We start from the raw sequence: 17,751 nt of genomic DNA on the forward strand, positions 1-17,751 counted from the left end.
TAGCTCAGAAGTTAGGAGCACAGAGATGGGATCTCTGGCTGAAGTTTCAGAAAGGTTGCTGCTGCTGGTGAAGTGCAGGTAATGATGCAAGCGGTTCTCAGAAGACACGAAAGTTCCCTGTTGTGAGGAGCCAAGAGAAGTGCCACACAGATGCCCCTTCAAATAAAGGCTTAGTGTTCAGATGTTAATTCCTTCAGGGTTTTCTTTAGCTGCAGAAAACTCTTGGTCAACACCTTCTTCCCAAGCTGGCAACATCCAATAACTGACAGTGACAGGAGGAATCACCATCCGGTCATTTCAGACCATTTATACCCAGTGCAGGACACCTCTACTTGGCTGGAGCTCTGCCTGAGTTGCAGTCTGACTTCTCTTTCTGTGCAGTCCTCCTCTTTCTGCCTCTCTTCCACATCACTCCCTTGCACCCCAGCCTCTGTCTGCGCGTCTGCTCCTTAAGACCCTAGCTGTGACACCTATGTTCCAGGATCGGCGAGCTCCTGGCTGTCCTCCATGGAAGGGCAGATGGTCAGAGTGCACCCTGGTTATCCAGAGACAACTCCTGGTCTCTCTACGGGAAAGGCTAATTCTGCTTCCCAACGTTTTCTCTACCACGATCTGCAAGAGGGTATTCTATTTGAGCAGCTTATTGAGGGAAATGAAGGAAGTTGCTTGGGGTGACTGGCCCAGAGTCTAACTCATCCTCTGGGTTGAGGGTATCCCTGTGACCTATCCTGTACACTGGTTGGGAAGATCCAGGCCGAGTCAAAAATCATAGTGCTCTATAGAGGGTGGCACATACATGCACGCTCACTCACTGGGCTTGATTATGTGGCCTAAAGACTTAATTGTAAAAGGCAAATTTAGAAAACTTTTTGGTTTTGATTGTGCCACATGGCCTGAACCTGTGATCCCCAATGGACTGCCAGGGAAGTTCAAAACTTTTGATAGAAAAATATCTTTATGACTTCAAGTTAGGGAAGGATTTCTTAAATAAAACATACAAAAGAGCAAACGAAAAGGCAGAAGACTGATAACTGTACCTTTGTAAAAATTAAGAACTTTTATTTGTCAAAAGACATCATGAAAAACTAAAAAGACAAACCATAAACTGAGAGATATTAGCAACAGTATAATAATAATATAGCAAAGCATTCATATTCAGAATACAGATAAAGAATTCCACAACTCAATAGGAAAATGTCAAGCAATTCAGTAGAAAAATGAGCAAAAGACATGAACAGGCGTTTCACAGAAACAGAAATAGTCATAAATATATAAAAAGATACTTAACCTTATTAGTAACCAGGGAAATACAAATATCCCTCAACAGGGAAAAATGAACCAGGTACTCATAGCAACAGAGATGCATTTTAAAAACCAAGTGGTAGTGAACAAAGCAAATTACAGAATAAATGTTTGCTTCCAATTGTATAAATATGCACTTGATTCCATTTCCAAAACCAGGAAAAACTAAATGCATAAGGACAAAACTATAAAAAAGAACAAGTAAATAGTCAACATAACATTCAGGATATATTGTGGAGGAAGCAGGAAGTGCATGGAGGGTCATTAAAGACACTGATAACGTTCTGTTTCAGAGTTGGCAACTCCCTAGCCATATACAGTTCACCACCTTCTTTTATACAGCCTATGAACTGAGATATTCATGCATTATTTTTAGATGGTGTTGAACTTTTTTTTTTAATAATATTTTGTGACATTTGAGAATTATATGAAATTCAAAATTTCAGGGTCTATAAAGAAAGTTTTACTGGAACAGAGCCACACAAGCCTGTTTTTTACAGATGGTCCATCTCTATCTCTTTTTACCCTCCCCTCCCACCATACACAGCCAACTGGAATATAAGTTTCCTATTGGAATATAATTTTCCATGAATTTCTTGTGTTTCTACATATCTTATGAGCAGAGGCACTCACTGCTGTTGTTCTGGACTATCTGTTCAGGGATATTTGCATAATAAGCAGGCTAAGAAGATACGGATAGTGTTTCCCTCCAGAGCAAGGCAGGCGCCCATTATAAATCTTTCAGGTTCTCTAATCCCAGGGTTCCTTATTGGTAATACAACCCACTGTGCAAGCAGGTACCATCTGGCATCTCTATATCACCCTGTGCAAATTGGGGCTCAGAGAACCAGGACAAGAAAATGCTGATCCTTGGGCTATAGCTATTTGTGTGAGTAATAAACTCTCCTTTGTTTCTGACAGAAGTTTTGGGTCTTTCACCAGCATCTGTATCACACCATTTACAGTTCTTGATACCCCCGCCTCCCGTTTTACAGATGAGAAATCTGAGATCCAGAGAAGGGAAGGGGCTAGCCTAAGGTCACTGTACTGAAGAGTAGCAGTGCTAACGAGAGGTCTCATTTCCCTGACGCCCAGCCCAGTGCTCACTCCTCGCCTCCAGACAGTATTTCAGGACCCCTGCAGGCCTCCCAAAGGACATTAGGATGCTCCCTTCTTCCCTTGGGCCTTACCTTTCACGTTGCATTTGAAGGTTTGACTGACCACTCCAGTATTATTCGCCTTCTCTGCTGGCCATTGATAAACGTAGATTGTGGTTCTGGAAGACCCGGCATCAAGTACAATTCCATACTGAATAAAAGGGGGACGGGGAGTTAATTACAGGCTCAGCCTCTCTGAGGACCCCTTTTCCCAGAGAACCCTGAGTCGTCCCAAGAGTTTAACCCACACTGCTTCCTTTATATAGAACCTGACCAGAAAAAACTTATCTTCTCCAAACCAACTTTGTTTCTGTTGACTGGAGGGAGGGGTGGGGAGGAGATGGGTCAGGTGTTCCAGGCCACAGTTCTCAGCCTTGGTTCACAGTGGAATCACTTAGGGAGCTTTTGAAGCTCCCAATGCCAAGGCTACACCCTGAGACTCATTAAATCAGAATCTCTGTCAGTTGTCCCAGGCACACACAGTACTTAAAGCTCCCGTCGTGATTCCGAAATGCAGCCAAGGTTAAAGATGAGTACCCCAAGGATTGTGCATGCAAAGACAATCTCCTGGTTTCCCTTCATCCAGATTCCGCAGGGTGGAAGTACGGGAGGTCAGAAGCCACCTGGGTCTCAGGAGGAAAATGAATAGTCAGTCACCTGCTACCGTTTCTTCTCCAAACTTCCAGGACTATCCACCTGGGAATAAGCAACCAATAGGAAACCATGGAAGGAAGTACTTAAGGAGGAAAAAAACCAAAATACAAAAGATTGTTGATATATCATCTCACTTTGGTGACTCATGTGTGGAAGAATGGACAGGAGGGTACTGCCAGCCATATCACCCAGCTTGAGGCAGTTACCAGAGAGCTTTGCTTGAAGGTGTGGCCCAGCTCAGGCCCTGGACCAGGCCTGCCCAAGACAGAGCATGCCGTAGCAGCCAAGGGGCATGGGAATGAGTTATGCTGACCTAGGTCAGTATCTGGTTGGGCTGGAGTCAGCCTAGGGCATCAGAGGCTTCTGGATGGCAGCTTTTCCCCAATTCCTCTGCCACTGAGTTAGCCTAGCCTGTCTCAGAGAGGAAGATGACGTTGGGTTCTGGAGGCAGGTCAAATCGGATGGATTCCTACTTTTCCGATATTGTGTAAGAGACCTAAGCTCTCTGGATTCCATCATCTGCAGACAACTTCCTTTCGGAAGTAAATAGGAGACCATCTGCCTGATGCTTACTGGCTGTTCGATAAATTCAGGCTACATAGAAAAACCAGTAAGCAAAATAAATAAAATTACAAAGCAAGAAAAAGAGGAAAGAAAAGTGAATAACACTCCTCAAACCCAACTACTGTTTTAACACCTTGTTATATAGCTTTTCCAGTGGTCTTCTGTGCATACAACTACATATACACCTATGTTTCATAGGTTTTTAAATCAACACAGGATTATATTACACAGAAGCTTCTCCAGTGCTCTTTTCTTACTAGAAAAATATATCAAGAACATCTCTCCCTATCAGTAAAAACACTGACATCGTGATTTTTAAGACATTCATCACATTGACTGTGAGACATACAGTAATTCATTTATCCAATCCCCTGATTCTAAACTTTCTGCCATGAACACTTGCTTCATTTGAAATAGGAGCAAATAAAAAAGTGTTACTCCAGCTCCTCCATTCTATTAAGATTTAGAACATGCTGTGTACACTGGTATTTGAACTTGAACAGCCTCTTCAACTTGGCTGTTCAGTCTGATGACGCGTGTTGTTTGGGATCTTGACATGACACCCCTCTATGGCGAACAAGGGAGGCATTGTTCACAATCTGTTCCAGGCAGAGGCTCCCCATGAGATTAAAGCACAGGTTGAAACTGAAGGAAATCAGGTACTCCAGAGGTCTGAGCCTCCATGTCAGTGCTTTCTTTCCTTCCCTCTGCTGCCAGCCTGCTCACTACCCCTCCACCAGCCCCTCCAGGCCAGGTACTGATGAGAGGAGAGTGAGCATAAGAAGGCAACCACTCCACAAGATACCATACTGTCTATTCCCAAATCTTCTTTATTCCAACCCTTCATGAAGAACGCTTAGGGTTCCTGGGCCAAGATCAGAAAGAAAGAAGAATGTTCACTTTCATTTGTAACTCCAGAAAAATGGGATTTAGTTTTCACCACAGTGGGTGCAGCCAGAGACTTTGCTCTGAGATTTGCAGGAGAAATGGCAGCCCCTTGGGTACCTGCTGATGTACTGACAGGGGCAGCCTCCAGGCCCAGGGCTACTTCTCACTAACACAATCCACCCCCACCCCACCATCTTTCACTGGCATTTTCAAAAGTGGAAAAATTGGTCTTTAACTGGTTTTCAGAGTTCATTTGCCTAGATCAGTGCAACTCAGTGTGGTTCCATGGAGGAAGGTATAAGAGGAGAATGAATTTCATTCAGTTCAATGAAGTGGGTGATGTTTGGGTGAAAAGCAGCAGGGCACCCTCTGTTTAATGCACTGTCAGAAAAAAACACATGGCCTGACGCAGAACTGAAGACACACTCAGTGGGTCAACCGAAAAAAAACAGTCTTCCATATTAACCCATGGTCATGGACTGTGTGATCGTCTAGGAAAAGCAAAAGCAAAGATCACATGATCAGCTTTCTTAGATGTGTTTATCATCATCATCATTACTCTTACTATAATAATAAGAATAGGGATAGTAATAAACATTTGCTGAACCTTATAATATGCCAGGCATTACAGAAAGGGCCTTAAGGTCACATTTATAAGGCGGGTGTTATCATCATCTCCACTTGACAGATGGGAAAACTGAGGCTCACAGAGGTAAAATTAGCCAAGGTCACAGACTTGGGATCAAGCTGGGATCTGACTCTCAAACCTGTACTCATAGCCCCTATACTTTCACTGAGTTCCAAGAAAAACAAGTCTTTCTTAAAATGTATTTTTAATTGAAGGATAATTGCTTTACAGTATTGTATTGCTTTCTGCCATACGTCAGCATGAGTCGCCCATAGGTATATCTATGTCCTCTCCCTCTTGAACCTCCTTCCCACCTCCCACCCCGTCCCACCTCTCTAGGCTGTCACAGAGCCCCAGTTTTAATTCCCTGAGTCACAGAGCAAGTTCCCACTGGATATCTGTTTTATACATGATAGTGTATATGTTTTCATGCTACTCTCTCCATTTGTCGCACCCTCTCCTTCCCACTCTGTGTTCTCAAATCTGTTCTCTATGTCTGTGTCTCCATTGCTGCTCTGCAAATAGGTTCATCAGTACCATCTTTCTAGATTCCATATAGATGCATTAATATATGATATTTGTTGAAGAAAAACAAGTCTTAACATGGTGACTGATTAGTAAGAAGGTGCCTGGTATGGTATGGCAGACTTTGTTCAGACAAAAGACCCTTGAAAGCAAACTCTTAGTTAAGTGGTATGCAGATCTGGGTGGAGAGGAGAATGACCAATGTGAATAAGGAGCCAGGGCTTTCTAGAAAGGAATAAACCAATTACCCATCTCTTGTTTTCCAAGAGGTAAACCCGGGTGGGCCACAGGGTACCTGATACCCAGGCTGATGACTGAGAATGGATGAGGGTTAGAAGGAAATGGTTTTAACACAGCCTGGTCCGGTTGTTGTGCTTTGGAGAGTTGTGTGATCCAACCTGGGCTCTAATGTGACCTGAGCAGGTCATGGCAGAAAAGCAGGGTCCCTGAAACTGGGACTCTGCATGCCCTTCTCCACCAGTGACGCCAGGTGGGTGCAGGCAGCAGTGGCAGTGGGATGCCGATCAGATGGGACTGAGAGGCTTCAGGGCTTCCAGGCAACTGTGAGGGGGTTGGGAGGTAAAACCTCAAGAGGAGGATGTCAGACTTAACGATAATAAAGCGGCAGGGTGGGGGAAAAACAAAGGCAATGTTGTCATGTTTATTCCTCAAGCTGATAGAGCAGGTCAAACCAGTAACAATGAAAAAGGGACTGGGGATATTTCTATTGTTGCCTAAGTTTTAATAGTTCCACTCTATGAGATCAGTCCTGAGTGTTCATTGGAAGGACTGATGTTGAAGCTGAAACTCCAATACTTTGGCCACCTGATGTGAAGAGCTAACTCATTTGAAAAGACCCTGATGCTGGGAAAGACTGAGGGCAGGAGGAGAAGGGAACGACAGAAGATGAGATGGTTGGATGGCATCACCGACTCAATGGACATGAGTTTGAGTAAACTCTGGGAGTTGGTAATGGAAAGGGAGGCCTGGTGTGCCTCAGTCCATGGGGTTGCAAAGAGTTGGACACGACTGAGCCACTGAACTGAACTTAATAGAACACTCAGATAAAACAAGGTCAGGTGGGCCAACATTGGATTTAATAGCTAGAAATCTTGACCTCTCATGTCTTGAGGAACATTCCAGGGCTCCCTATATTGGCAGACCACCATGGAGCTGGCCCCTCAGAACCACCAGCTGCATGCAAAGGCAAGATAAAGCAAGGTATGAAAACATAAACAGTGAAAAATTTATATATTTTTTTCATTTTTTTTTAATATTCACTGCCTCCACTTCCACACTGCCCTTCCCATCCCCAGCACACATTGCACAACAGAAGGACAGGTGTCTGGACAGGCTGAGAAAAGCTGCATGTGAAGGGCCCCTTTCCAAGCTGTCATTCCACTCCACTTCAGCTGGCCCACAACATCTGTCTTTTCTCACACCTAACTCTCTCAGTGAAACAGGATGAGCCCCTGAGCCAATATTCCAATGTCATAGAACTCATTCTCCTACAGCTGGGGCTGAAGAAATTAAAAATCCCCTCTCTGAACTGTGTCTGCTAATGAGGATATACATACTGATCCTTCCAAACTCTTGCCTTAGGCCACTGTTCTCTGCTTTTTTCTTCCTTCTATGCCAATTATGTTACTTCTAATCTGTGTAATCACAGGAAGCTATTTGCCCTTTCTGTTCCTCTGTTTTCTCGTTTTCAAAGTGGGAATGAAAATAATCTACCTATGGGGTGACAGTCACTGAGGGTTCCCCACCCACAAGCTCTCAGACCTCACCCCTGTGATGTCCACTTATGTACTTTCTACCTGCCTGAAGGCTGTCTCCATTGGCCTAGCCTACCTGAGCTCACAATATGCCAGAAATACTAGAGAGCTTATGTCCCCCAGGGAGCAGCCCTCAACCGATGACCAATGGAAGCTGGTGTGTAAATACGCCCTGGACTCGGATGACTGTAAGGCAGGTGTTCTGTATGCCCGTGACAGATTTCATCCCTGAGGTGAGTTCCGCACTGGCTCCCAGGGCAGTCCCAGCTGCCCACAGTGGTAACCTGCTGGGTATCAGCCCCTCCACTGACTGCCTTCACTTCTGTCTCACTTCCATCCCCCCAGTGCTTCCTGGGGTCACCCCCAGATGACAGTCTTGCACAGGCATCTTTGACTAGGGAAACCGCTCTGACACAGTGGAACTAAACATGTGTGGTCTCCTTCAACAGCACCTCCACACTGCTCTGGGTGTGCACACTTTTCTCTCCTCAGTTTACTCTTCAGGTCTTCTAATTCCTCCATGTCCCTCCAGTTTGAACTTACCTCTCATCTCCCCAAACAACTGTCTTAACCAGCCCATCCCTCACATTTGAAGGGCCCAAGAGACCCTTTTTTATAAAGGAAGACTTCTGCCCTGTCCTGCCCCGCCCCCGCCCCGCCGCCAGTCTTTTTCTCATCCACAGGCAAATCCACAGTGTGAACAGCCTCATGCACTGGACGTTGACTGTAGAAGGTGGGCTAGCTCAGACTACAGACCATGCCCATGCTCTGTCTACTCCCCCTGCAAGCTGCTGCCCCTTTGCCACCCCTCAGGTGAGTGGTGAGGTCTGCTCTCAGGGGAAGGCCCACACAGACCCTGGATTCTGGGGTCCCCAGCATGTTTTAGAAGGGGAAGCATGGCTCTTGGTGGGCACATTCCCTTGTCCCATGGAGAGGTGTACCTGGAGTGCAGCTAGAGCTGGTTCCTTTGATTTATGGGGTCTAAGGGCGGTAATGGGCTTCCCAGGTGGTGCTAGTGGTAAAGAACCTGCCTGCCAATACAGGAGATGTAAGAGATGTGATCTCTGGGTTGGGAAGACCCCCTGAAGGAGGAAATGGAACCCCTCTCCAGTATTCTTGCCTGGGAAATCCCGTGGACATAGGAGCCTGGCGGGGTATGGCCCATAGGGCCGCAGAGTCAGACACAACTGAAGCGGCTGAGCACGCACGCACAGGGTGGTACTAGGGTCTAAGAATGGACTTGCCCCCCAAGTCGCTCCTGCGATTCAGCACCTTCCTGTCTCTGTGCCCGTCCTCCCATCCTCCCCTCCTGTGCAAAGGAGGACATGTTTTCCTATCAGAGGCCAGTATCTCCTCCTGGGCTCCCTATTCAGAACTTAGGATCAAGGAACAGTTGGAAGGAAATGAAGAGAGCCCTGGCGGTGGGTAGAGGAATGTTCAGGTTTCAGGTTCTGGTCCCACCATCCACTGAGCAAGCCTTTGTTTCCTCACTTGCAAAATGGTGGTGACAGGGCTTGTCCATCTTCCATAGCTGGCACAAGATTTCAGTGAGATTATTCAGGGAAAAATGCTCACTCAACTGACTAGCAATTTACAAAGAGTAAGGAGATGGTATTTCCTCTAGTTGCACTCCTGATTTTATACAGTTTATAGAGGAAGGCAGTGCCTGGAGCTTGGGAAAACAGCTTCTCTAGGCCTTAGCTAATGTCTTTGGACAGCCAGATAATTTGTTTTCCTCTCACCACTGGACAGCTGCATGAGGCTTTTATTTTTCTTTTTTATTCATGTTATTCATGGGAGGCTGAGATTCTTAAGTAAAGTATAAAAGAACAAAATTCCATTATCTAGAAAAGATTTTAGGAAATTCTCTGGCAGTCCAGTGGTTAGGACTCGGCATTCTTACTGCTGGGCCCCTGGGCTGGATCCCTAGTTGGGGAAGTAAGATCCCACAAGCTTCTTTTTGCAGCCAGAAAAAAATTTAATTAATTAATTTAAAGGCAGACAGACAGAAAAAAAGAAACAGATTTTCCTCTACTCCTTTAGCAAAGTGGACTCTGGATGGTAGATCAAACTCAACCACAGAGTCAAGGCAAAAACGGTTCTTTTTATCTTTTAAAAACCTCTATATCAAATATAGCCTATGAACAGTCCCTAACAGCAGGAAGATATAGAAAAGACCCAAGGTCAAAGACAAATACTAAATGAGATTCAAATAACATGGTTCCTATGGCTCTCCATCTAAGAGTGGTTTTCATAGCTTTAAAGAGTCATAAGAAGAGAAAAAGAAAAGAAGATATGCAATAGACTATAAGTGGTTCTCAAAACCTAAAATATGTACCGTCTGGCTCTTTACGGAGGAAGTTTGCTGACTTCTACTCAAAATAATTGAAGGACTCACTGATTATCTTCACCTTTCACTTGACATTCCCTCAGGGGATCACCTCCTGTCACCCTTACAGCCAAAGCAGAGGGCACGTACAATTCTGTCTACCAGAGTCCATCCATTGGGGGATGGTTTTGTCAAGGCTGACAGAGGTCTCTGGAACTTAGCATGAGGTCCAGAGTAATTTTGGTGGGGGGAGGAGTCAGAGGGATCAAAGCATACTTCTAGACTCAAAGAGACGTAGCACAGCACAGATCAAGGAGACTTTCCAGGTCCTTGATTTTGTTTACCCAGGCTAGGCCAGAAGAAGAGCCTGGGTCTCCTGGTCTCTGCTCATGAGCAAGGTTGGGTCATCTGGGGAGACTGACAAGATGGTAAATCTTTGGTGAAAGTGGAAGTGAAGTCGCTCAGTCGTGTCCAACTCTTTGCGACCCCAGGGACACCATGCTCCTCCATCCATGGGATTTTCTAGGCAACAGTACTGGAGTGGGTTGCCATTTCCTTCTCCAGGAGATCTTCCTGACCCAGGGATCAAACCCAGGTCTCCTGCATTGTAGACAGATGCTTTACCGTCTGAGCCACCAGGGAAGTTGGCAACAAAGTCTGCTTTGGTTCCAAAAGTCAGGAGTCAAAGCAAGACCACATCATCCTAGGAGAAGGTGTCACCACTATCAGTCTGTCACCTCGAACACCACAAACCTAGCATGTCCAGTCTTTCTCCTTGGGTCTTACCCCATCTTTCCCTGGCTCCAGCTGGAGGTGAGGAAGGGCAAGAATTTTCTTCTCTTCTAACTCACAGCTTGAGAGTCATTGATGCCAGAGCCCATTTCTTCCCTTCAGTGCCAACCTCTTCACACCTACCTTTGGTCCTGGAAAGAGGACCTCTTTCTGGTGTGTCTGGATGAGTGTGATAGCCATAAACACCACAATGCTCAAAAACAAGACCACCAAGGCGATGATGGCTGGAGTTCGGGAGAGGACCTTGAGGCCTAAAATGAGGAAGCCCAGAAGACACATGAGGGGGAATCAGGAACAGGGCTCTGCCCTTCTTCGTAGAATCTGTGAATTGGGTGCTTAACTGGGTGCTTAGCTGCGTGCATAAGTCACTTCCTCTGGCTTTTTTGAGACCCAAACATTTAGAACTACAACTGGGCTCAAATACCCATTTGAGTATCTTTCCTCCAAAGAGTGGACTAAAACAGCGTTTGCAAGGAGGGTGTGCATAGTCTAGCTCTCTGGTATTTCCCAAAGTGTGTTATGCATATTACTGGTTGTCCCTGAGATGATTTCCAATAACATTTATTTCAATGTATATTTGAAAATTATGAGTTTTCTATTAAAGCAGGTGATACAATATTTCATTAAAAAAATAATCTCGGATAAATAAGAAGAAATTCCTATTGTATTTCAGATACAATCAATGATTATAAAGTTTAGTACATGGTGACATTGTCAAACAAATGGTAATGTGTCTGAATTCCTAAGATATGTGGGTGTCCAGTAAGAATTCAACCTCAGTCATTTTCCCTGTGTCTATAGTAAAGACATAGACATCTTTACAAATGAAGAGTAACTAGACCCCAATCCACATGTTCCCTCCCAAAGGGGTCATGTAATCTCTGGTATTTATATTTTATATTTTAATCATAACATGTAAATGCAAAACAAAAAAAAGTAGCATATGAGTTGTCTTCAACTAAATATAGCCTCTAAGTAAAGATAATTATATAATTATATGCATTGTATGATAATATACAATGTATCATAATGGACTATTTTTACTTACTAAATTTAAGCTAATATTTCCTAACTAGATGGTTGTGAGCAAATATTTACTTGGATCTTAACGTACCAGTGTGGGCTAATGAAAATTTCATAAATAAAGTAGCAAATATATTTATTTAAAAAAAAGAAAAGAAGGAAAGAAACTTTCTAAAATGACCCCATTTATGTTACGCTCTAAAACAGGTGGATGACAGAAATCAGAACAGTGATGGCACAGGGGTTTGGGGCAGGCACTTTCTAGAGAAATGAAAATGCTCTTATATCTAAATAGGATTGTGGGGTATATGAGTTTGTGCATTTTTCAAAATTTATCAAACTTTCCAAAATCCTTTGGAAAAAAACTAAAAATCACAGCAAACCAGCTCCTTTAGATACAATTTCCCTTAAAAAATATTCTTATAAATTGTCCATTTTCTAAAAACATAATCCTTCCAGAAGGCAAGAATACCAGATTTAGGGACACAACTTAAGATCTATCCATTTCACTATATATTAAAGAAGTGAAAGTCACTCAGTCGTGTCAGACCCAGGTCTCCCACGTTGCAGGCAGATTCTTTACTGTCTGAGCCACAAGGGAAGCCCAAGAATACTGGTGTGGGTAACCTATTCCTTTTCCAGGGGCTTTTCCTGACCCAGGAATCAAACATGGGTCTCCTGCATTTACCAGCATAAAGAATCCACCTGCAATGTAGGAGACCCGAGTTCGATCCCTGGGTCACAAGATCACTTGGAGAAGGAAATCACAACCCACTCCAGTATTCTTGCCTGGGAAATCCCATGGACAGAGGAGCCTGGTGGACTACAGTCCATGTGGTTGCAAAGATTAGGACACGACTGAGCGACTAAACCACCACCACCACTACCTATCACTATGTATAACTTATACCTAATTTTTTTAAAGATAAAAAGACATTAGAGTAAAATATTGACTAAATAATAGTCTTGTTAGAACTATTACAGCATAAACATAAGTGGTGACATTCAAATGGCTGAACTATGATAAACACTAGCATAAGAAGAAGATCATTGAATTCAGAGAATCCAAATATGTCTCACCAATTGAGTATTTAAATTAATTAAAAGTAAATAAAATTTAAAAATACAGTTTCTCAGTTGCACTAGCCACTTTCTAAGTGTTAAATAATCAAAAGTGGCTACCATATTGGACAGTGTAATTACAGAACATCTCTACCATCACAGAAAGTTCTATTGAACAGCAATGGGGTAGAACCTGCCCTATTCTGGAACATCTACTTTTAGATCATCATAAGCTATTCTTTACTACTCCATTATTTCTAGGGATATTTTCTTGGAAGAAAAAGAAAGCATGTATTTAATACCATATAGAGTCAGATTCAACCTCAATATCCAGTCACATCACAGTGCTCATTACTTGGGGAGGTCAGTCATGCAGTAGGTCTCAATATCTCAGAAGAGCCAACTCTTAACTTACCTCATCTGATTCCCCTGCAGTATAAATACTGCCACAGACACATCCTGATGTCCAAGGTGCCTTAATTCTCCTACCTTGTCACTGGGAGTGAACTGGAGGGGAATTTGTCAAAATGTATCAAAATTGCAAATGTGTATACTATCTGCCTCATAATCCCACTTCTGGGAATCTATTCCACAGAACTGGTCCCACGTGTGTTAAACGACTTGTACACCAAGTTACTCACTGCGGAATCATTTGTCATAGCACCTGGAGGGCAGCCACTGTGGCGTTAACCTTCAGAGCCTCTGGAGGGGTCTTGCCTCACTTTTCTGTGATTCCAGATCAAAGGGTATGACCCAGACAGAAACCGGTTTATCCACAGAGGCAAACTTTTGCATCAACTGTTACACAGTGCACATGCCAGGTCAGTTATATACAAGACAAGGTAGACATTTAATCTGCCAAGTTAAACTTGTCCTTTGGAAGGAATGTAACAAGTTACTCTGCATGTGTGATGTTATTTTATATGTGTTAAACTATCAAAGTGTTTTGAATACCAATTTAGGGGTACCACTAAAGAACATCTGTCCATGGGGCGGAACTGGGGGTGATACGTAAGCAGTCTCCTGACCACAGCCACGAGCCTAGCCTCCTAAGTCCTCTGCGCTTCAGCAGTTTTCAGGTGAAAAGCTGTGATTACTTTAAGCAAAGCCTTGCTCCAGCAGAAAAGCCTGTCGTAGACCAAAATGGACTAGACCAGGTCTCATTCATTTAGGGAACTGCAGCCTAGAGCTGTGCTGTCATTAGGGCTGGAGAACACTGTCATTACCAGGTGCCTCCCGAGAGGGGAGAGGCCAGACCCTTCCAGGCTTCCACACAGAGCAGCTGCAGAATGTGCTCCAGAGGCAGGCAGGCAGGCGGGCAGGCGGGCAGGACAAGCTCAGAAGTGTGTGTGTGTGTGTGTGCAAATTCTACCCATGTGCCTGCAGTAAAAGGTGGTAACAACACTGACCATGGCGGGGGCGGGGCGGAGGGAGGGGAGGGAAGAGGGGAGGGGGAAGGGATGCTGTAGGCACCAGGCCAGCAGCAACTTGGATGGAAAGAGAGACAAGCTCCAAGTACTTTACAGTTCATCACAAAATCAACAATATTCTAAAGCAGACCTTACACACAGCTGGGTAAGGGAAACCACAAGGGCCAAATTAATGGATTATGCAAACCGGAAAAACCGTTTAAGCGAAACAAGCATGCTAGTCCTTGTTTTGTGTGGCTTTGAGGAAAAGAATTACTTTATGCCGGTGGCGAAAGCCGGGTGACGACTAAGTCTCCCACCAAAGAGGTTAAACCGTCATTTGCTGGGGACGTGGATGAAAGAGCCTGTGGGCTGAAGCTGGGATTCTTGGGTGATGTGACAAAATCATACTCGCTGCCTGCTGAGTGATACTGACCTGCTTGCTCACAAGGTTGGCGGGTCAGCACCGTGAACATCTCTCCTTCCAGCTGCAGGTGAGAGAACATAGAATGAGGGCGCGAACTTGGTTCCTGACTTAAGAAGTTCCGAAAACTTGCACCGCGTTAAAGCACAAACCCACTTCACTTCTTCTAAAGGAAAGCCTGCTGGGGGCCAGATGAACCTAGAACTTCCCAGGCAGACCCAAAGCTGGGCTTATATTCTAGAGTCATCTCTCGCCAACCCCCACCTCCCCCCATGCAAAAAGGAAGGACAGACTTGCTGAAATTTTAAATTAAAAACATTTTCGAAGAAGTCAAGCTTCTCCTGCAGATTTTCCCACCTGTACACACCTCCTGGGGCAGAACAAATCTTCAACCTATTATCAACATTCACAGTCTGAGGCAGGGCTTTTTTCTCAAAGCACGCCAGCAAGGGAGGTTTCTTTGTGTGTTCGCGGCTCGCGAGCCCGAGGTCGCTCTTTCAAGATCCAAGACGAGTTATCTGTCGCTGCTGACTGGCGACCATTGCAAGAGGATGTCGGGCCCCCAGCATCCAGCGCCCCAGGATCTAGGAGGCCCCACTATGGACTGAATCCCCACAGAGTCAAGGCATCCAAGCTCCCGGCGCTCCTTTGGACCCGAAGAAGCGCTCGGTTAAAGACGCGTCCACCTCTCCGGGGGCCGCATGGATCACCTCCCCACGGCCCGAGGACGTGGGGCCCGCGTACTTCTGTCCCTCCCTCCGGCCCCCTGAGGAATTCGATTCCGTTTCCTTCCCTCCCAGATTTCAGCCCCACGAAGCTTCCCACTCCTGCAGCGGCTCAGACGCTGGGTCCACTCCTCACCTGTGCGCAGACGACCGGAGGAAGGCGACTGGCGCTGCCGCAGTGCCCGCCGGCAGCCAGAGCTCCAGGGGCTCCTGCGGGGGCGGGGCGGAGGCGGGGACAGGGCGGGGCTTCCGTGTCCTGGGCCCGCCCCCTGGTCCTGGCCAAGCACCTCTTCACCTTCCCTCTTCTAGTTCACCGTCATGCGGAGTGGGGGCGGGGAGGTTTGGGAACCGCAGCCGGGCCTTGGCTCTTCACTAGCGATCCCGCCCGGGCCTACTTGGGAAAAGTGGGGCGGGGGTGATGTCTTTTAACTGCTGCCCTCTTTGATGTCAAGGCCAAGAGCCTTTTGACTTAACTGTTGGTTTCCTCCACTGTTACCCCAAGCCTCAGTGGAGGGGAAGTGGGATCAGGGCAGGGCAGAGACTAAGGCACTCTGTGGGTGTGCACTGGTGCTCCATCTTTCCGTGACATGGAGGACACCTGTAAACACCTGAAATGGTGGGGGTGAGACAAGTAAGCAGACTGGTCCCTGGGTCACTTGGAGCAGGAGGGCAAAGTAATACAGAGTCTTTCCCTCGCAGATAGTTTAGCAGAACTGCCTTCACTATGCCCAGGGACATTCTTACTAGTTACTGAGCAATGCTGTCCCTCACTGCATTTTATAGGCCAAAATTCAGTCCAAGCACTTCTTGGAAGAGGCCAAATAGGAAAAGTGACCAAAATGCAGCCATTCACATGCTCCAGGAGCCTGTTTTTAATGCACCAGTAGGTAGCCTTGTGGCCCCTCTGAGTGACCCCCTGGGACTCTTGGAATGATCCCAGCAAGATGCATAAGCAGGCTTCTGTTGAGTCATCCCTCTTTGTGGCTCCTGAATTTTTGAAAGGAACTGCTGAGACCTCGGCTATGTCCTTGGGAGCTAGGTCCTGTGCACCACGAGTGTTCTGTCCTGTGCAGGTAGGGCCAAACCTTTCATGAGACGAAAGGGCCTTCAGAGGACAGTACACCTGTTTTTTGAGACCTTTGAGCCCAGAGAGGAGGGTCCCAAGCTGGGTGTGTGTATGTGGGTGCACACACACACACACAAGCATGCAAGGGCACCAGTCATTCACCCTAAGTCTGATGGACATGGACTGTTGAACAGGATTTGTACAGAGTCTAGAGTGGGACATTCAGTAAATACTTGCTGATTTGCAAGGCTTCTTTTCATTGAACGCTGTGCGTCAATGAAACACAAGGCTTAGGACTGAAAGATGAATCACTCTGCACCTAGGGGGTCATAAACCCACAAGCAGCTGCTGACGTTGCACCTAGACCTGGGGTCAACACTGGCTCAAAGGGATGAATAGCTGACCTTAACATCCCCTAGGGTTTCCCAGCAGCTGAGAAGAGTGTCCTGGGCCTAAAACTTTGATATCTTTAAATTAGACTTTTTAAACTGAGCAGTAGCAAAGCTAAAACTATCTGTGAATGACTATTGTCAAAAAGAACACAAAAACAAATGTTGGTGAGGATGTGGCAAAAGGGGAACCCTCATACATTGTTGATAGGAATGTAAATTGGTGCAGCTACTGTGGAAAACAGTATGGAGGTTCTTCAAAAAAACTAAAAGCTACCATAAGATCCAGCAGTTCCCCTAAGTTGGAAAAGATACATGCACCCCAATGTTCAGAGCAGCACTATTTATAATAACCAAGATATGGAAGCTACCTCAGTGTCCATCAGCACGTGAATGGTTAAGGAAACTGTGATGTGTATGTGTGTGTGTATGATATTACCCATAAAAAGAACAAAATTTTGCCATTTGCAACAACATGGATGGACTTGGAGGGCAATGTGGTTAGTGAAATAAGACAGAAACAAAGTACTGTTTGATATCACTTGTATATGAAATCTAAAAATACAACAAACAAATGAATGTAACAACAGCACCAAAAAAGATCTATAATACTCCATGTTGGAGAAGCTGTGGGGGAAACAGGCCTTTTTGAAGCTTCTGGGATGTGACATGCCCTGGTTTTCTTTCCAAATCCTAGAAGAAGCTTTTTGCTAGTTTGTACTCTTCGCCCAGGAGTTTCTCAACAAGTAGTCCTGGGCCCTCTTTTCTCCTCACTCTGTACTCTCTTCCTAGGTAATCTCATCCATGCCCACAACTTCTCTTCTATTCACAAAAGCCCCTCCAATACATGTCTCCTACTCAGGATTCCCCCCTTGAGCTGTAGACTTAGAGAACTGGCTGTTTGACTTCTTTGGATGTCTTAAAAGTCATCTCAGTTTATGAGGCTTCAAGCTGAATTCCTTATCTTCTTCCACCAGATCATCACCTCCTCCAAAATTTTCTCATTTCAGTGGAAGCCACTCCTGCTCATCCACTTGGG

At 45.4% G+C, this 17,751-nt stretch overlaps 1 protein-coding gene across 2 annotated transcripts in view; it reads right to left on the reverse strand.

Annotated features, from left to right (window-relative positions):
• Positions 1-15,482, reverse strand: part of ENTPD3 (ectonucleoside triphosphate diphosphohydrolase 3) — a 33,878-nt gene extending 18,396 nt beyond the window's left edge. Inside the window, exons 1-4 of one of the 2 annotated variants that reach the window (XM_043443391.1) lie at positions 15,394-15,482; positions 14,545-14,596; positions 10,738-10,865; positions 2,493-2,610 (exon numbers count right to left, since the gene is read on the reverse strand). In XM_043443391.1, the coding sequence (XP_043299326.1) occupies positions 2,493-2,610; positions 10,738-10,865; positions 14,545-14,584 (286 nt within the window). In that variant the 5' untranslated portion in view covers positions 14,585-14,596; positions 15,394-15,482. Of the gene's footprint in view, positions 1-2,492; positions 2,611-10,737; positions 10,866-14,544; positions 14,597-14,899; positions 15,320-15,393 lie in introns of those variants that run through there. The other variant, XM_043443392.1, reaches the window with a different exon arrangement.
• Positions 15,483-17,751: the final 2,269 nt, after the last annotated feature.

Source organism: Cervus canadensis, chromosome 22 (assembly GCF_019320065.1).
Source record: "Cervus canadensis isolate Bull #8, Minnesota chromosome 22, ASM1932006v1, whole genome shotgun sequence".
In the NCBI taxonomy this organism is placed as follows: domain Eukaryota; kingdom Metazoa; phylum Chordata; class Mammalia; order Artiodactyla; family Cervidae; genus Cervus; species Cervus canadensis.